We start from the raw sequence: 24,086 nt of genomic DNA, 5'->3' as shown, positions 1-24,086 counted from the left end.
GAATCCAGAGCACAGTGACAAATCCCGCTGGAGAAGGACGAGAAGCTGCAGTTAGTGCCAGATTCAAATCCCACCAGGGACGCTGATGGAACTTTTAAAAAGCTAGTCTCAGTAGAGGTGACCATTGTCACAATCGCCATAAACCCTTCTGGTTCACTATTGCCATTTAGGGACAGAAATCTGCTGTCCTTACCTGGTCTGGCCTACATGCGACTCCAGACCCACAACAAAGAACAAAGAAATGTACAGCACAGGAACAGGCCCTTCGGCCCTCCAAGCCTGCGCCGGCCATGCTGCCCGTCTAAACTAAAATCTTCTACACTTCCTGGGTCCGTATCCCTCTATTCCCATCCTATTCACGTATTTGTCAAGATGCCCCTTACACGTCACTATCGTCCCTGCTTCCACCACCTCCTCCGGTAGAGAGTTCCAGGCACCCACTACCCTCTGCGTTAAAAAAAAAAAAAAAAAAAAACTTGCCTCGCACATCTCCTCTAAACCTTGCCCCTCGCACCTTAAACCTATGCCCCCTAGTAATTGACCCCTCTACCCTGGGAAAAAGTCTCTGACTATCCACTCTATCTATGCCCCTCATAATTTTGTAGACCTCCATCAGGTCGCCCCTCAACCTTCTTTGTTCCAGTGAGAACAAACCAAGTTTATTCAACCTCTCTTCATAGCTAATGCCCTCCATACCAGGCAACATCCTGGTAAATCTCTTCTGCACCCTCTCTAAAGCCTCCACATCCTTCTGGTAGAATTGAACACTATACTCCAAGTGTGGCCTAACTAGGGTTCTATACAGCTGCAACATGACTTGCCAATTTTTATACTCAATGCCCCAGCCAATGAAGGCAAGCATGCCGTATGCCTTCTTGACTACCTTCTCCACCTGTGTTGCCCCTTTCACTGACCTGTGGACCTGCACACCAAGATCTCTCTGACTGTCAATACTCTTGAGGGTTCTACCATTCACTGTATATTCCCTACCTGCATTAGACCTTCCAAAATGCATTACCTCACATTTGTCCGAATTAAACTCCATCTGCCATTTCTCCACCCAAGTCTCCGAACGATCCAAATCCTGCTGTATCCTCCGACAGTCCTCATCGCTATCCGCAATTCCACCAACCTTTGTGTCGTCTGCAAACTTACTAATCAGACCAGTTACATTTTCCTCCAAATCATTTATATATACTACGAACAGCAAAGGTCCCAGCACTGATCCCTGCGGAACACCACTAGTCACAGCCCTCCAATCAGAAAAGCACCCTTTCATTGTTACTCTCTGCCTTCTATGGCCTAGCCAGTTCTGTATCCACCTAGCCAGCTCACCTCTGATCCCGTGTGACTTCACCTTTTGTACCAGTCTGCCATGAGGGACCTTGTCAAAGGCCTTCCTGAAGTCCATATAGACAACATCCACTGCCCTACCTGCATCAATCATCTTGTGACCTCCTCAAAAAACTCTATCAAGTTAGTGAGACACGACCTCCCTTTCACAAACCCGTGCTACCCCTCGCTAATACGACCCCTTGCTTCCAAATGGGAGTAGATCCTGTCTCGAAGAATTCTCTCCAGTCATTTCCCTACCACTGACCCAAGGTTCACCAGCCTGTTGTTCCCTGGATTATCCTTGCTACCCTTCTTAAACAAAGGAATAACATTGGCTATTCTCCAGTTCTCCAGGACATCACCTGAAGATAGTGAGGATCCAAAGATTTCTGTCAAAGCCTCAGCAATTTCCTCTCTTGCCTCCTTCAGCATTCTGGAGCTGATCCCATTAGGCCCTGGGGACTTATCCACCTTAATATTTTTCAAGATGCCCAACACCTCGTCTTTTTGGATCTCAATGTGACCCAGGCTATCTACACACCCTTCGCCAGACTCAACACCACCAATTCCTTCTCTTTGGTGAATACTGATGCAAAGTATTCATTTAGTACCTCGCCCATTTCCTCTGGCTCCACACATAGATTCCCTTGCCTATCCTTCAGTGGGCCAATCCTTTCCCTGGCTACCCTCTTGCTTTTTATGTACGTGGAAAAAGCCTTGGAATTTTCCTTAACCCTATTTGCCAAAGACCTTTCGTGACCCCTTTTAGCTCTCCTGACTCCTTGCTTAAGTTCCTTCCTACTTTCCTTATATTCCACACAGGCTTCGTCTGTTCCCAGCCTTCTAGCCCTGACAAATGCTTCCTTTTGCTTTTTGACGAGGCCTACAATATCCCTCGTTATCCAAGGATCGTGAAATTTGCCATATTTATCCTTCTTCCTCACAGGAACATGCCGGTCCTGAATTCCTTTCAACTGACATTTGAAAGCCTCCCACATGTCAGATGTTGATTTATCCTCAAACATCTGCTCCCAATCTAGGTTCTTCAGTTCCCGCCTGATATTGTTATAATTAGCCTTCCCCCAATTTAGCACATTCACCCGAGGACCACTCTTATCCTTGTCCACCAGCACTTAAAAACTTACTGAATTGTGGTCACTGTTCCCGAAATGCTCCCCTACTTAAACTTCTACCACCTGGCCTGGCTCATTCCCCAATACCAGGTCCAGTACAGCCCCTTCCCTAGTTGAACTATCTACATATTGTTTTAAGAAGCCCTCCTGGATGCTCCTTACAAACTCTGCCCCGTCCAAGCCCCTAGCACTAAGTGAGTCCCAGTCAATATTGGCGAAGTTAAAGTCTCCCATCACAACAACCCTGTTACTTTTCTCCTTTCCAAAATCTGTCTACCTATCTGTTCCTCTATCTCCCTCTGGCTGTTGGGTGGCCTGTAGTAAATCCCCAACATTGTGACTGCACCCTTCTTATCCCTGATCTCTACCCATATAGCCTCACTGCCCTCGGAGGTGTCCTCCCGCAGTACAGCTGTGATATTCTCCCTAACCAGTAGCGCAACTCCTCCGCACTTTTACCTCCCCCTCTATCCCGCCTGAACCACCAAAATCCTGGAATGTTTAGCTGCCAATCCTGTCCTTCCCTCAACCAGGTCTCTGTAATGGCAACACCATCATAGTTCCAAGTACTAATCAAAGCTCTAAGTTCATCTGCCTTATCTGTTATATTTCTTGCGTTAAAACATATGCACTTCAGGGCACCAGTCCCGCTGTTTTCAGCAACATCTCCCTGTCTGCTCTTCCTCAGAGCCATACTGGCCCTATTTCCTTGTTCTTCCTCAATTTTTTCACCTTCTGATCTATTGCTCCGGTGCCCACAACAATGTGATTGACTCTTAAATGGTTCAAGGGAAATTAGCTTTGGGCAATAGATGCTGGCTTTGCCCACAACCCATGAAAGAATAACATTTTTAAAAATCCCTGAGACTTTGTAGACTGTGGGTAGAACTTTGCACTCGTGCACAGAACATCTGGGCCGTAGTTTGTGCTGTCACATGGTGATGTCTAGCACGAGAGGACATTGCTTTAAATTGAGGGGAGATAGATATAAGACAGATGTCAGAGGTAGGTTCTTTACTCAGAGAGTAGTAAGGGCGTGGAATGCCCTGCCTGTAACAGTACTGGACTCGCCAACACTAAGGACATTCAAATGGTCATTGGATAGACATGTGGACGATAAGGGAATAGTGTAGATGGGCTTTAGAGTGGTTTCACAGGTCGGCGTAACATCGAGGGCCGAAGGGCCTGTACTGCGCTGTAATGTTCTATTATCACGTTGGCGGGACTGGGTGGGGCCTGATAGAGGCACAATGCTGGTTCCACAGAGATTGGGTTGGTGGCATTTTTCAAGTTCGTCCCCCCCACTCCCCATCCTACAGACACTGCAAGCTCCCTGCACAAGCAACAGGGCCCCCCCCCACCCTCTCCCCCAGCATCAGGGCTGTCACCGCCACCCACTACACACATCCACCCCCCCACCCAAAAGTGGCACACCAGTACCTGGGGAAGGTACCACCTCCCCCGCCCCCTCACTCCCCAGGGACTTTATTTAACTTTGCGCCGCGGGGGGGGGGGGGGATTCCAAAATGGGATTTGTGCCAGCCGCCAAACACTTTCCAATTCTCCCGGCCCCCTCCTTCTGCCGTGATTATGGTCTCTCGCCCAGAAAGGCCGAGAATGCGATCAAACTTCTTTTGCATTAATTTGTGTCTCGTTAGCGAGATTAAAGTGGAAATGCAGCAGCAGGCGGGAGTCACCCACGACCCGCAGCGGGAAGTCACGCGGGCGGCATTTAGTAAAGCTCTACAAAAACAGGGACCGGGTGCCAAGGACAACAAGGTGGTGAGTAGCCACCTCCCCTTACCCCGGGCAGCTCAAGGACACGAGCTGCTGGCCAGGGTGGGGGTCTTTAAAGGAAGTTGGGAGGCTGGAGGGGGGCGGTAAGATTTGGGTATGTGAAGCATTAAAGTCATCTTTTTGTCTTGGGAATGCCCATAACAGGGCAAATCACAGCTGCAGCCCACCTGTTCTACTAAACTCTCACAGGACAGAGCCACGCTCAGCTGGTCTCCTGAAGGCCATTTCAGACTCCTTGGACACTTCAATAGGCTCTGTGGTGTCTATGTTGCAGTGTGACTTCTGTTATCCCTCATTACTCAGTTGTTTACATTCCGATTCACACCCGATTGTGAAGCCTCCAGTTTGACAGCTAAAGGCCATCTCAAAGGAAGGATTAGCTTTGTTGTTTGCGATAACAATTCGTTGTCCATGAACTCTGAAGTGCCTGCTCAAAAGATCAGGGGCGGGTTTCTCCGCGAACGAGCAGGGTGGGCAACTCCGGCGGGAAGGAGTGGCGTGAACCACTCCGGAGTCGGGCCGCCCCAAAGGTGCGGAATCCTCTGCACCTTCAGGGGCTAGGGCGCCACCGGAGTGGTTTGCGCCCCGCCGGCCGGCGCGGAAGGGGCTTGGGGTCACGCCAACCGGCACTGAAGGGCCTCCGCTGGCCGGTGCGAGTTGGCGCATGCACAGGAGTGCCATCGTGTGCTGGCGTCATCCCAGTGCATGCGCAGTGGGGGTTCATCTCCGCACCGGCCATCATGGACTGTTACACCAGCCGGCACGGAGGAATAGAGTGCCCCCACGGCACAGGCCCGCATCGGTAGGCTCCGATCGCGGGCCAGGCCACCATGGGGGCATCCCCCGGGGCCAGATCTTACACCCCCCCACCCCCGCCCGAGGAGCCAGGTCCCGCCGGCAAATACCGGTCGTAACATAATCCGGAGGGACTGGCCGAAAACGGGCGGCCACTCGGCCCATCGCGGGCCGGAGAATCGCCGGGGGGGGCGCTGCCAAAGGCCCCCAACCGGCGCGGCGCGTTTCTGCCCCTCGCCAAATCCCCGGCGCCGGAGAATTTGGGATTCAAGCCGCCCCCCGGCGATTCTCCGACCCGACGGATGGTCGAGAATCCCACCCCAGATGTTCTGTCAGAGAGAATCGTTTCTGGTCTGGATGTCCTGCAACCTTTGGGCAGACGCAGCATGGATTCATAAAGGGCAGGTCGTGCCGAACTAATTTAGTGGAATTGTTTGAGGACATTACCAGTGCAGTAGATAACGGGGAGCCAATGGATGTGGTATATCTGGATTTCCAGAAAGCTTTTGACAAGGCGCCACACAAAAGGTTGTTGTACAAGATAAAGATGCATGGCATTAAGGGTAAAGTAGTAGCATGGATACAGGATTGGTTAATTAATAGAAAGCAAAGAGTGGGGATTAATATGTGTTTCTCTGGTTGGCAATCAGTAGCTAGTGGTGTCCCTCAGGGATCAGTGTTGGGCCCACAACTGTTCACAATTTACATAGATGATTTGGAGTTGGGGACCAAGGGCAATGTGTCCACGTTTGCAGACGACACTAAGATGAGTGGTAAAGCGAAAAGTGCAGAGGATACCAGAGGGATTTGGATAGTTTAAGTGAATGGGCTAGGGTCTGGCAGATGGAATACAGTGTTGACAAATGTGAGGTTATCCATTTTGGTTGGAATAATAGCAAAAGGGATTATTTAAATGATAAAATATTAAAACACGCCGCTGTGCAAAGAGACCTGGGTGTGCTAGTGCATGAGTCGCAAAATGTTGGTTTACAGTGCAACAGGTAATTAAGAAGGCAAATGGAGTTTTGTCCTTCATTGCTGGAGGGATGGAGTTTAAGACTAGGGAGGTTATGCTGCAATTGTATAAGGCGTTAGCGAGGCCACACCTGGAGTATTGTGTTCAGTTTTGGCGCTGGAGGGTGTGCAGAGGAGATTCACTAGGTTAATCCCAGAGCTGAAGGGGTTGGATTACGAGGAGAGGTTGAGTAGACTGTGACTGTACTCGTTGGAATTTAGAAGGATGCGGGTGGATCTTATAGAAACATATAAAATTATGAAGGGAATAGATAGGATAGATGCAGGCAGGTTGTTTCCACTGGCCAGTGAAAGCAGAACTAGGGGGCATAGCCTCAATATAAGGGGAAGTAGATTTAGGACTGAGTTTAGGAGGAACTTCTTCACCCAAAGGGTTGTGAATCTATGCAATTCCTTGCCCAGTGAAGCAGTTGAGGCTCCTTCATTAAATGTTTTTAAGATAAAGATAGATAGTTTTTTGGAAGAATAAAGGGATTAAGGGTTATGGTGCTCGGGCCGGAAAGTGAAGCGGAGTCCACAAAACATCAGAAATGATCTCACTGAATGGCGGAGCAGGCTCGAGGGGCCAGATGGCCTACTCCTGTTCCTAGTTCTTATGTTCTTATGTTCTTAGATGCCCAAACAGCGAGTCTGTACTTGAGGAGCTTCAGCAGCGTAGGGCCAGCTGGCAAACCCTAATACGGCAGGAGCTCACCATTTGGGGTCCTCTTGTGGCCAAAGAGTAATTATCTGGATGAGTGGAAGAATGCTTAGCACAACCTCCCAGATGCTGTGGGAAGTCATTGGGGTCTCGGGGCTCCTGTTCTACTGGCGGGTGTGGATGTGCAGAGTGAAGGTTGCCAGCACAAGTGGTCGCTGGATGGCACTCAGAAGACGAGACAGTCATTTTGAGGGCAAGGGAGAGTTGCAACACTGACTCCCTGTCAGCTTAAAGAGTAAGCTTTGGCAGCCCAGCTGCATTGAGTGTTTTGACATGACAGCAATAAAATGTCGGGGTGTCCCAAATGGATGGTTATTTGTCCCCTTGTTGATCGTTCGATCTGGTGTCCCCTCATAGTTCACTGAGTCAGGCCACCACAACCATTTGGTCATCACTCTCAGCTGCATCTGTCTCGTTTGGGTCATGGGAAGCCTCCCTCAATGGCAATGGCTGAGGATCACGGGCCAGGCAGCGGGTACCGGACACAGTGATAGGTGGTCAGTTGCCAGTATCATGAGGACAAGGGGTTGGGAGAAGGGTTTTTGAGGTCCTAAGGTGAATGACCTGACTGTTGGTCTCTCTCCTTCTCCACATCCTACCAAGTAAAAGATTCATTTTGGGATTGATCCTGCGGAGATGGCGGTCATCCTGACGGTCACAGATGAGGCGAGCAGACGTAGCCAGCTGCATCAAGGCCAACGCAGACTGGAGCCTGCCACAAAAGAGGGCCACCATTCGGGCTCAAGACCTGGTTGCCCATCAGGATGTGGGAGGGGAACCGAAGAGTACCCCAAAAGGATGCAGGGGCAGCTGGCACAAGTTCCAGAAGCCTCTCGATCATCTGGCATTGCCAATCCTCGAGGCCCTCCATTGTCTGCACCATGGTGAGAGCGCTCTCAGCAGTGGTCCTCTGTGACTGGACCAAGCTCATGAGGGCCTCGGCCATGTTCACCTGTGTCTGCGCCAGATCCCTCAGCACACCCTTCTCTTTGGTGAATATTGATGCAAAGAACTCATTCGGTCCTTTGCCCATTTCCTCTGGTTTCACGTATAGATTCCCTCCCCTGTCCTCGAGTGGGCCAACCCTATCCCTGGCTACCCTCTTTCTCTTTATATACATGTAAAAAGCCTTTGGATGGTCCTTAATCCTGTTCACCAATGGCCGTTCATGATCCCTTTTCGCCCTCCTGATTTCTAACTTCAGTTCCTTCCTACTTTCCTTATATTCCTCATGGACTTCATCTGTTCCCAACCTTCTAGCCCTTACATATGCTTCCTTTTTCTTTTGGGCTGGGCTCTCAATATCCCTCGTTATCCAAGGTTCCCGAAACTTGCCGTACTTATCCTTCTTCCTCACAGGAACATGCCAGTCCTGAATTCCTATCATCTGACGTTTGAAAGTCTCCCACATGCCAGATAACATCCGCCTCCAATCTAGATTCTTCAGTTTCTGTCGAATATTGTTGTAATTAGCCTTCCCTCAATTTAGCACCTTCACCCGAGGATTTATCTCATCTTTATCCAACAATACGTTAAAACTTGCTGAATTATGATCACTGTTCCTGAAATGCTCCCTTACTGAAACGCTGACCACCTGGCCAGGCAGGATTTGAACCTGCACCGAGGCACGTTCTACCACTGAGCCATAGTTGACGCCAGTCAGATTTTAAAAAAGAGCAAGGATAGAGTGAATTTGTATGTGGAATTTGAACTAAGTTCCAAGAAAAAAAAAGTAGGAAAGCCATCATCTTAGGGGCAGCACGGTAGCACTGCTACCTATGGCGCCTGAGGATTGGGGTTCGATCCCTGCCCTGGGTTACTGTCCATGTGGAGTTTGCACATTCTCCCCCATGCTTGCATGGGTTTGTCCTCCACAACTCAAAGATGTGTAGGTTAGGTGGATTGGCTATGTATAAATTGGCCCTTAATTGGAAAGAAATAATTGGGTACTCTAAAATTTATTAAAAAATAAGAAAACCATTATCTCAGCCAGGTAATTCTGTGACATACAACCTGAGCATAGTCATGAATTTGCCCAAATGTACAAAAGGTTATACAAGTTTGTTTGACAGAACGGACTTGGGGAACAGCAAACCATAAATCATCTTCAGCTGGCAAACTATAATGAAAAAGCTTCATAAAAAACACATTACACCATGTAGCCAACTTTTAGATAAGCACATTTGGTAGGTTTTTAGCCTATTATGTTAGCATGCCGTTTTAAGGGAGCGGGTCACTGGTGGGTCATGTGTCCAATCAGCACATAGGGCCAGAGCGCGTGAACCCTGGGTGCTGAGCCCAAGTTCCCAGTCCGTTGGGAGGTTGGAGTCTTGGAACACAAAAGCTTTTATCTTACTTTCTGTAGTTCCTTACTTTAATAAATCGTTCATTTGTTAATCCATCTGATGGTCGCCCGTCTGTCAGGATATTACACCCATGACACCAGTCATGTCGAGAAACTCGGGAAGCTGGGATTCTCTCCTTGAGAGTTGGCATGCCCGGAATGATGAAAGAGTTTGAGAGAATATATCAGGGGAAAGGCTTTCTCCCCACTGGAGAGTCAGCAACCAAGGACAGATTTCAGATAATTGGCAAAAGAACCAGAGGGGAGATGAAGAGAATTTTCATATTATTGCGGTTATGGTCTTGAATACACCGTCTGAAAGAACAGTGACAGTGGATGTCGTGTTGGGTGTTCTGGTCTACAAACAGGCCAACACGGCTGGAGATGGTGTAACTCTATTTTATTAACAACTCAACTGTAATAACATACTGTAAGCTTGGGTACGTGCAGTACCAGCTTATCTGTGGACCTGTCCTATCACTATCTAGGTGAGGCACTCAGCACATGGTGAATGTCTGAGAGGCAGGCTGTGAGCTCTGTGCTCTGAGCTGGCTGCTGCTAGGATGAGCAGGAACTCTGGTATCCCCTCTTTATAGTGTGTGTGCTCTCAATGGTGATTGGCTGCGATGTTGTGTATGCTGGTTGGTCCTACTGTATGTCCATCAGTGTGTGTGTGATTGCACCATGATATGCTGATGTATATCATGACAGTGGATTCAGTAGCAAATTTCAAGAGGGAATTGGTACATACTTTAAAAAGGAAACATATAGGATTGTGGGGGGGAAAAAATAAATTAAAAAAAAAAAAGAGTAGGGGAGTGGGACTAAACAGATCGTTTTTTCAAACCATGCAGAACAATGCAGGGGCTGGTTTAGCACAGTGGCTAAATAGCTGACTTTTAAAGCAGACCAAGGCAGGCCAGCAGCGCGGGTTCAATTCCCGTACCGGCCTCCCCGAACTGGCGCCGGAATGTGGCGACTAGGGGCTTTTCACAGTAACTTCATTGAAGCCTACTTGTGGCAATAAGCGATTATTATTATTACTATTAATTGACACAAGCATAATTCATGGAGTTGTCTCCTTCTATGCTGCAATATTCTCGGAGCTGGGTTGCAGCACGAGGTCAGTGGGTTTTAGCTTTTTCTCATGGCTTCCAGGAATGATGCACTCAAGCACAAGGAATCTATTTGGCTAGCTGGTACCTTGCGGTTTTGCTATGTCTGGATGGTGACCCACACATTGGTATGTGGACGATGAAGTGGTGAGGAATAATTTAAGTTATTTAGGTTAAGTATTTTTCTTATTCAAAGTATCCTGATTTAATTGCAAGTGCTGATGATATCACAGGAACTGGCTGGGCCAGATCAGTGCGTTTAGCAAGCTAAGAGAGTTGAAACAACATGCACAAGGAGACAAGATTGCTCAGATGAGATGGGCGGATGTTAAATCCACTAATGTTTACAATGATGCTCTGTGACTCTTTTTAACCAGTTTCACAACAAAACGCCCACTCCAAACAAAACTACTGAGCAGTTCAATAAAACCCAAAAGAAAAAGACCAAACAAAGCTTTTCATTAGCAGAAGGGGAATCCTTCCTATCCGGTTTGGGTCACAGGTTTAGCAAGGTGGTGCATCTGTCACTGACACTACCCCACACAATCACAAATCCTAGATACTTACATAGTCAGGACAGGAGTTCTGTGAATTCAGCAATTCACACCTAACTCATGGAAGGTGGCACCTTCCTATTCCCAGACCAAGAACCAGATGGGATCAAAGGAAAAGAGGCAACTTGTCCCATTTTTCAGACAAGAGACAATGGGCTACATATAAATTGCAGTCAATTCTTCAGTAGCCAATTCCTTGGTATACACTTGCGGCCGAAAAAGGCCCAGTTCGGGACCAAAGTCTGTTCTCACCAGATTGTAGGTCCCACTGAACAAAATAACCAGGGTAGTCAGGAATGCTCCCAGACAGCCCCTTGATACATCCATGGATCTGAAGCTGCACCTGGATTGGTGCTGCCATAGCTATCTTATACAAGAGGATTTCTTCCCTCCCTAGAAAAGCATTGATACAAATTGATGGGATACGATAATGGACTGTGGAATATTTGAAACATCACCGATGCTGTTTCAATAATTCATGTGTGGTAAATGAATTATAATGAACTCTGCAAATGAATTATACACCATATAGCGAGGCTCTTAATTGCATGTTCTATTTTGACCATTTTAACCAAGTATTAAAATGATAAGAAATTATTGATACCAGCTTGCTGAACTGTTGGTCATGTGGTATCAAATCTCCTTCTTGCATTGCATTCCACACAGAATCTGTACTCTAGTCTCATGGCAACTTTATAAAATACAAAAGACATTTAATTGAGACCACAACACATGGTATAAAACATGCTAAAAGCTGTAATGAACATACTACCGTCAGCATATTGGAGGAGGAACACAACTTGGGCGGTTGTGCACAATGGACAGGGTCACACCTCCCATTACATACACTCGGACGGAGCAAACAGTCAGGCCCATCAACGGAACAGAATACACGAGGCAAGGAGTATAACAGGACGCCACTGACAAAATGCCAGTTAGGAGCTTTTGCCAAGACCAACTGCCACCCCGTTAGCTCTTGGAAAGTTGGAGATGGGAGAGTTGAAGATTGGGGAGCAGGTTGCATTTTGCTGGTGCAGTATGTTCGAGCAACAATTTGCCATTCTAAGGTGCATTGGAAGGTGTTTGTGTGACCAATACAGTCTTCCGGTGGGGACATCCTGATTACCACCTTTTATTGGTGAGAGACAGGAAGCAAATGTCACAAAATATCAAGGCGAGTCATCTGGTGGTATGTCTCGTGCACCTTCAGGTGTTTTATTTCTGAGTGACACTGGCTAAGGCCGGAGAACAGGTTGGCTACCTAACCTGTCATTGTACACGAGGCCTGCAATGGCAGACTCCAAAACAGGAGAAGAAAAAAAAAGTTAGCAAAGAAAAAGAAAAAGAACCTCCTTTCATGCAATTTATCCACAATCTTACATCCTTCGCTAGTCTATCCAGTATATAATTAAATGCTTACGGAACGCCAATTTCAAATAGGTTGTTCTGAATCAGTTGTTTGCCCAACATGATGATACTCAGTTGAATGCAGAGTTCCATCAAGCAGCCTCCAGGCGCGCACTGGACAAGAAACAGGAAAAGAGTGGGTTATTTCTTTGATTTAAAGACCTGTTTTAACCTTTATTTATATTTGAAAAGAAATTCACTTGCCTCTTCCATTCTCATATCATGAAAGATGTAGGTGTATTTCCCAGGTCGACCTGCGAACCTAGAAGCAAATAATATTTGGGATGATTCCGTTTTTACAATGTAAAGATAAAGAGCACAATCCAATGGTCTTAATGCGCCGGAAAAGCCGCTCGCCGCGGCGCAGCGTGGCCGATAAAAGCCAGGGGTTCCCGCTCTCGGGATCTACCCAGCTCGCAAAACCCCGTGAGATCTAATATGACCCAAGCACCGTCATCTTGGCAGGGACACCTGGGTACCAGCCTGGCACTGCCAAGGCACCAAACTGTCATTTTGTGCGCTTGCAATCAGGTTGGGGGGGGTGCCCTCCCATAGTGCATTGGGGCAAGGGCGGGGGGAAAGTGTGGCGTCAGGGGCCTTGGAGATCCCTCATTACCCGAGTTCCGACGAGCGGAGCTCCTTGGTGGAGAAACCAGCCTGCGACCTTGGCCATCACCCGAGGCCAGAATTGAACCGGGTCCCTGCTGCTGTGCGAGTAGCATTGCTAACCACAGTCCCGTCCTGCTGCCCCTACCTTTCCACCAGATCTCACCCAAAATGTCAAATAAACATCAGATCAAACGGTGAGTATTAGTTTAAATGCCCATTATAAATTGCTCTTCATCTCCACCAGCAACACCATCCACCTATCGCATGGGGGTGTCACTAACAAGGCCAGAATTATTTTCCTTGAGAACCTTCTTGAACCAAGCAGTCAGTGTGAAGATACAGCACAGTGCACTTGGGGAGTCCAGGGCTTTAACCTACTAAAAGGAATACAAATATTTCAAAGTCAGGCTGGCGCGTAACTGAGGGGAACTTGCAGGTGACGGCACCCACCTCCCACCCTTGTCCATCAAGGTGGGTGGAGGAGAGAGTTTGGGAAGGTGCTGTCAAACCATGCTGACTATATTGGGATTTCATGGTCACTTAATTCTTGCTCGCTTTCATCAGGCAGTGGTTTATACAAACGTTGTACCCACTTCACTCACCTGCCTTTGAAAAATGCAACATAGAAGATAGGGCTGTAGGCGTTCACAAACTTCAGCAGAAAAGCCTTAAAAATTAATTTTTCTTCAAAGCTTTTATCGGTTTTGGGAATCTCTGTAGTGGGGATAAAACACAAATGGAATCATAACAGTATGCGAGTAAAAGAATTACAGCAACATTTCGCACACAAACTATTCCAGTGATATCCTGGCCAGTCTCCATAAACTTTAGTTTATCCAGAACTGTCCTGCCCATATCTGAACTCACAGAAAGGTGTCCCTTCGGGTGTCTCCCAGCGGTGAGAACAACACCGCTATTTAACAACTTGGTCATTTTTTGGGGCCTTGGAGTTTCTCTCCGGTTTAGCCCACACTGAAATTTTTCAGCAACAGGGAACTGAACTCACTTGTCCCACCGGTTCCTCAAGAGACCGTGGCACCATTTTGAGAGGGTGAACTGATCCAAGTTAAAGGGTCCCCCACGCCGCCCCGCACCCATGGGCAATGTCACCCCCCACACACATGGGCATTACCCCACCCCCTAAGTGAAGAGACATCCCACTATGGGATTGCTGAGGGCCACACCCATTTTCAGGCCTTCCCTCCCAGCCTTTCGGAGGCCCCTTCATACTTGCACTTCAACCCCCTCAACCCTTCATGCCCACCGTCCTCCCCCCTTTCATGAGCATGGCCCACCTCATGTCCTGGCCCTTGGCAGTGCCACCCTGGCACTGCTACCCAAGCATCCTGGCACTGCCCCTGCCAGCATTTCAATACCATATGGGCACCTTGGCAGCACCAGAGTGGCAGTGCCAAGGTGCTAGCCTGACACTGACAAGGTGATGCCAGGGAGAGAGCCAGGGTGCCACCGCGCCGTCACGGACCATCTAGGGGTCTCCAATGGCCTGAGAAACACCCCTCTCCAGGTGCCGTTCCGCCTCATCCACATTTGTGGTGGCCAGTACTAAACGGTGCCCGACTGGGGTCTCTTTAGCAAGGCCGATAGATCCCGGGAGCTGGTTAGATCTGGTGTAGGCACGGTTAAATGAGCTGTTAAGTTCTTAACTGAGAGAGTCTGGATCTTGCACATTGTGGGTGGGATCCAGATAGCGACATTTCCTGAGTCCTCGTTAAGATTATGCAGGACGTCACGACCATCGGGAATCCCAGAAGAGGCCTCTCACGGCATTTACCCTGTCCCGCAGGATGCAGCCGGTAAATTGCATAAGTCTCATTCACCAATCATCCGTGTTCACTAACCTTCACTGGTTCTCAGTCTAGGGATGCTTTACAAATAAAGTTCTTATCCTTGGTGTTAAAATGCCTCCACGGCCTTTCCCCAAACTTCCTCCTACAAACATACTGAGATTTCTATGATCTCAAATTCTGGCCTCATTCACAGCCTCTATTTCCATTAGTCCATATTTATAGAGCACATTTAAAGAAACTAAAATGTGGGCGGCACAGTAGCACTGTGGTTAGCACTGTTGCTTCATCGCTCCAGGGTCCCAGGTTCGATTCCCGGCTTGGGTCACTGTCTGTGCGGAGTCTGCACATTCTCCCAGTGTGTGCGTGGGTTTCCTCCGGGTGCTCCGGTTTCCTCCCACAGCCCAAAGATGTGCAGGTTAGGTGGATTGGTGACTGTCCATCAGCTGCCAGGGCCGATTCCAACCAAACCCTGACCCGAAGTGTGGTCACCAGTCCGGTTAGCTCGCCTGGCCCAGACTTAAATTGTTTGATGACACCTCTGAGAAATGTGGGATCATAGTATTTACAGTGCAGAAGGAGGCCATTCGGCCCATCGAGTAGGCACCAGCTCTTGGACAGAGCACCCTATCCCCGTCACCCAGTAACCTTTTTTTTTGGACACTAAGGGCAATTTATCATGGCCAATCCACCTAACCTGCACATCTTTGGGCTGTGAGAGGAAACCGGAGCACCCAGAGGAAACCCACGCAGACACGGGGAGAACGTGCAGACTCCGCACAGACAGTGATCCAAACCGGGAATCGAACCTGGGACCCTGGAGCGATGAAGCAACATTGCTAACCACAGTGCTACTGTGCCGCCCACATTTTAGTTTCTTTAAATGTGCTCTATAAATATAATTTGTTGAAGTCTAAAGAGAACAGGTTAGTTTGGATCTAATGGCCTTTTAACTGATCCAATTAAAATGGCTGGTTACTCTTCGAGACTTGTTTATTCATACAGATATTTTGAGAGCATCTATCATACTTTAAAGTGTCATGGTGTATTAAAAGAAAGAAATGGAAACGTCTCCATCAAGACTTGGAACCTAAAACCTACAAGTACCTGGCAATGTAAAAGCTGTTCAAACAGCAACTGACCTCAATTGACCTCAGAATCCAATCAAGCCAATTAACCATCAGCTGAAGCCTTCAAGGGAAAACGCTGGGTAAGGGAACATCGGGATTGCTCTCTCAATTCCAGGTTACCTGTGAACAGGTACTAGGGGAAGGCAGCAGTGTAGTGGCAATGCCACTGGGCCAATCATCTGGAGTCAGGCTAATGCCCTGGGAACATGTGTTCAAATCTCACCATAGCATCTGCTGGAATTTTAATTCAATTAAATCTGGAATCACAACACTAGGCTTAGCAATAATGACCATGTTGGCTCTCATCGAGCTTGTGAAAACCCATCGGTTTCCCTTTAGGGAAGGAAATCTGCCAGCATCACCTGGTCAGGCCTACAAGTGACTCCAGACCCACAGCAATGCATTTGACTCTTTATTGCCCTCAGAAATGGGCTAACAAGCCACTTAGTTGAAGGGCAACATGTGCTGGCATTGCCAGCAATGCCCACACCCTCATGAAAAGATAAAAGGAAAGAAGAAAATACAACTTGAAGAACAGCTGACAGTGGGGAAATAAGAAGGGAAGAGCAATGATTGTGGGACCATTTATCTCGGGCACATTCTCGTTACCAAGGCCGAACACAACCACACTGGGGTCGGGTGGGGGGGTTGGGGGAATAGAGAAAATACAAGAGGTGCCAAGCCAATGACAATCGGTCAGGTTTTGTATATATTGACTTTGTATATATATTTTTTTTAAATACCTAAATCATAATAAGCCAAAGGCAGAACAATTTTTAAATATCAAGTGACTGCACATTTAATTAGAGACTGTAACAAAATGACAATGCTTTATATCTGGTGTAAACATTAACATGATGAATGCATTAAAATAACTTGTTCAGTAACAAATCATCTGTCTGTATCAAATGGATTGTTTGAAAATGAGGCAGTGGAAAGCAAATTAGACTATTTTCTCCGTACTTTTTACCTTTGTTTAGCAGATGCTGTGTTAATGTAACGAGACAGAGCACAGAAATGAGTTTGCACAGATATTCAAACTTTGACATGTAAATAACTGGTCCAACACTTTTGTATCCATGATCCCCACAGAGCTGTGACTTGCAGGAACAGGGGAGTAGGGTGTGTGAGGGGAGGGGAGCAAACGAAAATTGTTGCAACATGAAGCCTGGAGAGCACCAACCAAATGTGGAAGGAGAGATCATGAAACTATTGAAGTCTGATAGTGTGGACGAATGGAATTGAAGAACGCAATATTTCTGACAGGCAATTTATTCGTACCAGATGATACTAGGCTTTGGAGAACGGAGAATACAATTGAAGTGCTCCAGTAGGAAAATGCAAGCACAAATACATCAAGCTGAATGGCCAGCACAATTCTTTAAACTTCTCTGCTTCCAGTCAATCAGTTTAGAAACCACTACACCCCATTTGAAAAGTGTTTATCTGAAATACTTAGTACAGTATCTAAAGTCCTCCAAGTTTAGCCTGGCCAACCAAGAGTAACATTGTTAGTTCCGTCCTTACCGATTATGGTCAGCCATCTGGCAATGGAGCCATAGACTTCATCCAGGATGAGAATGACCACCAGATTGATGATAACAGCAGTAGCCGTGACAATGACTCTGGAATTGGCTTTGGCATATGTGTCAGAACTAACGGCCATGGCAGCTGCAATGGAGATTCTGTACATGATCACTCCAAACACGATAGCAAATGTCAGGCCAATCTGGGAAAACAGATACTTTTTGATTAAGCCGTTGCTCCTCAGTACAACATGATAAAAATCATCAAGTGACACAGACATGTGGTAACAAATACTAGAGACGAGGTCGAGTTGCTGTGTGTACCGGCATTGTGAATACATTTATATTAACCACAGGAAGTGCTGAACTTATCTGACATTCAGAATTAAATCTTGTACAATAGAAAATAAAACCTTTAACTTCCCGAGAATACAGACCAAATTGCACCTTATTCTGAAATTTCATCAAGTATTTGAGTATGTTTCATTTTATTTTTGAAGTAGGAAGGTTAGCAGCTAGGCAAATTACTAACAATATTTAAAAAACACAAAAGAGAATTTTACAGGGTATTCGATCGGAGATAGCAATTTTGGGTTGGAACAAATCACAGAAGACGGATTGGAAGAGGCTGTCTTGTAGTTTTAAAAAAAGGTGAAAATGAGAATCTGAAGGTTGATGCTCAGACTTTGACGCAAAGCCAGGAAAGAGTCATTGGGATGTGGCCAGGTGAGGATTCTGTATGCAGAGAACTGGATGACTTGCTTATGAAATGGTAGAAAACAGGGAGGCATTGGACAAGTTCAGCCAGGAGGTCACATAAAAATGTATAGTGGTGGCTTCCGTAGTAAGATGGCAGGAGATGTATGTGGAAAATGGAGAGGGTGGAGGAGTGAAGGAAAATGCTCTTGGTGACAGATCAGATGTCAGCAGGGATGTTATGCTCATGTAAGTAAGAACATAAAAATGACATTCAAATCTAAGAGCGCTTCCTATTTATTTCCTTTTATTTTATTACTTTTAGTCCGTGGACCCATAAATCAGGATGTGCCTTTAAGTCGAAGCAGCCTGTTTTCCGAGTCACCCAAGTTTGTACTTGAGGAGAAACCAGGCTTCTCGGCACCGGGTGGATCTTAGGAACTAGCTTTGGAGGGAGTCGGTTCGATTGGTTAACTGGAAAACGATGGGTTGGCCAGGGACAGTGTTCTACCTGACAACAGTCAGTGATTGGTTCCCTGCATGATGCTTTGAGAAAACAGAAGTGTTTAGAACTTGGAAGTGAAAAGGAACTCTCTCTCCTGTTTGCTGAAGTGAAAAGACTGCTCTATTTTCTGAAAGCTGAGAGTGCCTGGCACACTCTTTGCCTCGAACCTAATGGTGCTGAGTCTGTGGAGAAGGTAGACAGCTACCAAAAAGAAAATGCTGGAAAATCTCAGCAGGTCTGGCAGCATCTGTAGGGAGAGAAAATCACTCGTTTCGAGTCCAATAACTCTTCGTCAAAGCTCGTCAAGGGTAGACTGCTACCCTGCTTATCACTCAAGATTATTCGAATATTGTTTTTTGATTTTGCTTTACTAGTTTTCTATGGTTATATTCTACACCCTTACTTTTCAGTAAGGATTGTAAATACTACTTCTCCACGCAATATTGGGTGCGATTTCATGGCCTTATCGCACCTGACTCAGTGACAAGATGAGGCCGACTCGAAAAGTCTCATGAGATTTCATGGAATCACGCGAGAAGTCGCAATTAACATATTGAGCTTTAGGCTCACTTAAATATGTCTGTGCCAGATTCTCCCGGGGCCCGGGAACTAATGGCCATGCCCAGGAGACCTTGCCAGGGCCCTGTTTACCATGGGTCCACACAAATGTGGACTAGGCGTAATGGCACCTGGGGGGTCTCCTGGGCCATTAGAAACCTCTGGGTGGTCGGGCTCTGGGCAGGATGGTACTCCTACCGACACCTGGGCACCTTGTTACTACCAGTTTGGCTGCTGGCCTGGCAGTGCCAAGGTGCCAGGGATTGATGCCCTTAAGAAGTGGGGGTGCAGTGGGGGGTCTGGAGGCCACACTGGGGTGACCGAGTTTGGGGAAGCATCTAAAAATGGCGTCCCAATCAGAGAGGATTCTTCGTGCACAGGCGTGTTACGCTGGTCAGTGCAGGACATTATGCAAGTGTGACCTCAGCGGTGTTACCAGGCAAGGCCAAAAAAGTGTCAAAGTGCTGCTGAATAGCAACGTCCCAATGCTTGGATTTCTTTTCCGTTACATCTTGAAGGACAGAACTAGCACTCTAATTATCATGGTGGTCAGGATCACTAACTATCATGGTGGACAGGACCAGCACTAAATCAAGTCCAAATAGTACCTGATTGAAGCACTGAAATGTTTTGTACTCTCCTGGCTGTTGCTGTACATTTCAGCATTCTAAATCATGCAGGGTTTTGATGGTGGAAATAGGAATAAAGCATTTCCATTAAAGGATCAGTAACGGTGAAGGACAGATTTCAGATAATTGGCAAAATTCAGAACCAAAATGAGGAGAACTTGGTTTGATGTGATGCGAGTGGTAGAGGCAGATGCAATCGCAACTTTCAGAAAGGAAATTGGATAACACAAAAAGAGGAAACAATTGCAGGTACGTGAAGAACAGGGGAGCTGGATTAATCGGATAAACTCTGAAGGAGCTAGCACAATGGCCAAGTAGCCTCTGTACCATTTTGAATAACATCTCAACTCACGTGTGCAATTTTACAAGGACCCATAAATAAACCTTAATTATCTGCAATACACAATATCAGGATTTACTCATTCATACCATAAATAGAACAGCAACAATATTTGTTATGTAGGCTGGGGTTCGATCCCTCCAAGTCAGCTTCTCCTTCTCAGTCTAAATAAAAGCAGAGACAGTGAAAAGGAAAGTTAATTGGTCAAGGCTATCTTTCAACTCAAAGATGTGCTAGGAGCTTCTGCTCAAAATAAGTCCTTATCTGAGTTATGAAGTCAGTCAGATTTCACTTGGACATCAGTTAAATAATATAGACTATTAGTGACACCTTGCGTCCGGGAACTGTGCATCAGAGCTAAAACCAATGGTCAATCCATTCAAATGCCTGATCTGCTCTCCCATTCATGGAGATGGCTCGGCAACCACATGTCCCCGTGTTTTTATAAAACTGCCTCTTGAATATTCCAAACAACTTTAAAGTTAAGGGTGGAACAGATCACAGAACTTAACAGCACACAAGCCAACCATTCAGGCCAACCCACCTGTACTGGTATTAGTGCTCGAAAGGAACCTTCTTCTATCCGGCTTCCTCTAACCATCCCCTACTGGCTTGCCCTTCTATTCAGTAACTTCAATGCACCATGATCCAAGCTTTAAATTTGTTTGCATCACATGGTTAAAAGGACCCTATCATCACTGCTTTCACGTTGAAACACACTGGCTTTGGATGATCAAAACAAGAATCAGGTTGGTGACTTGACGCTACAAAAGCACTGAAGCAGAAGTTGACACACCGGTTACCATGAAGGCTAGCTCAAAAACCTGAAAAAATATATATACTGGACCAGTTGCAATGTTGGAAAGAGACTGCATCTATCTAAAGAATATTTTGTCAGGCATCCTCCATTGCTGGACCGAGGGCAACCTGCAGTATAACGGAGTCCTGCCCATTGCTCAGCTTTTTCGGCAGAACAGCGATAGAAGGTTGTTACTTTTGAGATTTTATGTGGGGCATGTAAATGTATTCCCGCATGATGGACAAGAAAGAATCGGGAGACCTCCTACCTCCCGGCACAAATGCAGGTACATCCTTAACTAATTGAAGGCAGAGAGTCTCCAGCAACGGCTTGGCTTTCCTGCTTCTACAACATTATTTCCCCAGTCTCCAGGAGGAATCCCCCCACTGTTGACACGCAGCACTTTTCCCCACATGCTCACAACTCCTGAACTGCCTCCAAGTGGTCAAACTACGAGAATGGCATCCAGCCTTGCACAGACCGTATTTTCCCTCTTCCAACCACTGTTTCCGGCTGAATCCGACTCCTGGAAAACTCGGATATTATCATGTTGTCCAGCGGATTTGCCCAACTTGGGACAAATTCATCAGCTCCTGTACAGTTCCTTTTTGGTGTCAAAAAAATCCTCAAAACTTAATGGACAATGAAACTAAACTTTCCTCCCTTCTCCCAAGGCCCGTCGTTGAATCTTGCAGCACAGAAGGAGGTGCATTGGCCCTTTATGTCTGTGACAGCCATCAGGCACCTATCCATCTATTCGTGAAATTCAAGGATCAAAAATTTAAAAGGTGGAATCCCAGCAACCAGTTTCATTGGTTTAAAACCCTGCAGGCTATGTTGCAAAATTTTATTCTGGAATATTCTTTTTACTTTCACACATGATGAAATTAATTTAGAAAGAGAGGGGGCTGTTGGAGGTATTAACTATCAACAGACAAATATTGAAATGCAAGTATTTATGGTTCAATTGAGAGGTTGGAGGAAGTGAGGGAAGATTCAGGAGTGGATATTATAAATAGCCCTATGCCATCAATATCAAAATAAGGTAGTGTCAGGATCAGTTGTGTTTTGATGCACCAGATAGCTTGGCAATTCCTAGCCTTTTGTTAATCGAGAGATAGCATTCAGATTTACGGTCAAAAACCTGTGAAGTGCAACTTAGATAATGAAATGAAATGAAAATTCTTATTGTCACAAGTAGGCTTCAATGAAGTTACTGTGAAAAGCCCCTAGTCACCACATTCCAGCACCTGTTCAGGGAGGCTGGTACAGGCATTGAACCGTGCTGCTGGCCTGCCTTGGTCTGCTTTCAAAGCCATCGATTTAGCCCTGTGCTAAACAGCCCCTCATGTAAGGAACTGGGGAATAAAAACCTGTATTAAATCTGCGAGTTATCGCTTTTCCTTTGGTGTGATAAAGGCTTGTGCCCCAAAATTTGAAGTTTTATTGCTTTGAAATAAATGAGTAATCAAGAATGGTTCATTTAAAAAAGGACCGGCTGACACTTCTCCATTATAAGCTCGGTATTCTGTAATACTTTCTCATCCCTTCCTAGGCCGGGCCCAATAACCAGCCGGAGTGTAATCTTATGGAGGCAATGACCATCTCGGGCACTAGCTAGAGAACTGGCACGATCCCAATGTCACCTCTTTTCAGGAAGGGTCACTGCACTAACAGGCACTAACCAGGGCTCCCACCAGAATCAAGGACCCAGGGGCACAAGCCCTGCCTGCTGCGGGCTGCTGGCCAGTCAGAGGCTGGTCAGTCGGAGGCTGACTGTTCATCTGTACTCAGCAGCACCATTGGGTAGGTGGCAGCTGCTGCCAGTCTGACACCCACCTGAGGCCTCAGATCAAGGAAGGACCCAGGCACAGGTGAGTAACGGCAGAATAAATGGAAGGGAGGGGTTGGCAGGAAGTGCATCGGATCAGGCACCGAGCACCTTTGCCCACTTCTGGGCCTAAATTGGCGGTGGGAATGCCAGCCACAGGCTTTTTTGGAACAGCCATCAATGAGGGTGGAGTGTCCACACTCGCCACCCTCCCCTCCAATTGATTCTGCCTCAAGTCAGACTCACGGGGAGGCACAAGATTTTGCTGAACATTTTCCATCCAGGAATTGCCCTCTTTGCCAGCTGCTGTGCCACATCTTTCTTCAGCTAGGGATGGGGCAATCTTGACCACAATTATGTTTCACGTCACCCAGGGAGGACAAAACCCTTGACCGCTCTCTGGCTGTTGTGCACCTTTCTTGGTGTCTCCCACTCCTGTCAGTCCCAGTTCCGATGTTTCCATCTGTGTATATTTCAATTACCCATGAAATCTGCATCTCACTCAACCAACTAGGCAGAGTACTTCAGGCAGAGGGGTCACATCCAATTTTACATTTACCGCCAGTGGGTCTACAGGCGGTCTCACCATATACAATTTCTTTAATGGCCTTCCCATCAGGCTCTCAAAATTGTACAGTGAGATACAGGAAGCCCAGGCCTGACTGCTCACTCTTGCACAAGTTGAGGCCCTTTAAATGACCAATTAATGACCTGACCACTAAGGGCTGTTTCCTACCCAGCCTCAACTTTGAAGCTAGCGGGAGGAATTCAGGGTTGGGTCAGGAGGAAGAACAAAAGCAGACCCTGATCAGGTCTCGGGTGAAGGTGGGAGGAAAGGTTGGGGCGGAAGGGTGCCCCCATCAACTGCCTCCTTTCAACATTGGGCTCCCTGCACTCATGACCTCCACCAACAACCCCACTCCCCTCCTCCCCACTCTAATGCGCCACCATTTTACCCCCTCCCAAAAAATCCCATCATCCAAACCCATCGGAACAACATCCTATTCCTTCCACCCAGCTTCCCCTTAAATCCATTATCCGTCCGCCTCAGCTATTCATTAAAGCAACACATCTCAAAAATCTTGCCACTGGGTAAAGACCTTCTTCCTGAATTCCCTACTCGATTTATTAGTGACCGTCTTGTATTTGTGGTGTCTAACTTTTGTCTTCCCCCAACAAGTGGAAACAGAATATTTTCCCCCCACATCACTTAATCTTAAAGACTGCTATTCAGTAACTCCTCAGTTTAATCTTTTCTAGAGAAGATAGTCCCAGTCAGTCCGTTTGAACTTTCCTGGTATTTATAATCTCTCAGCACTGGAGACAAGCGTGTAAATGTTCTGCACCCCCGCCAGTCCTGTGCCTTGATGTTTTTTGATAACATGGAGACCAGAAGTTTTTATGGTCCGAGGATAATCCAGCCAAGATCCCATACAAGTTTAA

General features: G+C 46.8%; 1 protein-coding gene across 2 annotated transcripts in view; it reads right to left on the bottom strand.

Moving 5' to 3' along the window:
- Nucleotides 1-24,086, bottom strand: part of ano1a (anoctamin 1, calcium activated chloride channel a) — a 235,369-nt gene that overhangs the window by 61,836 nt on the left and 149,447 nt on the right. For both annotated transcript variants that reach the window (XM_072466740.1, XM_072466741.1), the window contains 5 exons: nucleotides 20,103-20,177; nucleotides 17,287-17,488; nucleotides 13,427-13,538; nucleotides 12,420-12,477; nucleotides 12,229-12,329 (listed from right to left, as the gene is read on the bottom strand). In XM_072466740.1, coding sequence (XP_072322841.1) covers nucleotides 12,229-12,329; nucleotides 12,420-12,477; nucleotides 13,427-13,538; nucleotides 17,287-17,488; nucleotides 20,103-20,177 — 548 coding nt within the window. The remainder of the gene's footprint in view (nucleotides 1-12,228; nucleotides 12,330-12,419; nucleotides 12,478-13,426; nucleotides 13,539-17,286; nucleotides 17,489-20,102; nucleotides 20,178-24,086) is intronic.

The sequence above is a fragment of the Scyliorhinus torazame genome, chromosome 10 (assembly GCF_047496885.1).
Source record: "Scyliorhinus torazame isolate Kashiwa2021f chromosome 10, sScyTor2.1, whole genome shotgun sequence".
NCBI classification, from domain to species: Eukaryota; Metazoa; Chordata; class Chondrichthyes; order Carcharhiniformes; family Scyliorhinidae; genus Scyliorhinus; species Scyliorhinus torazame.
This window is presented reverse-complemented; position numbering and strand designations above follow the sequence as displayed.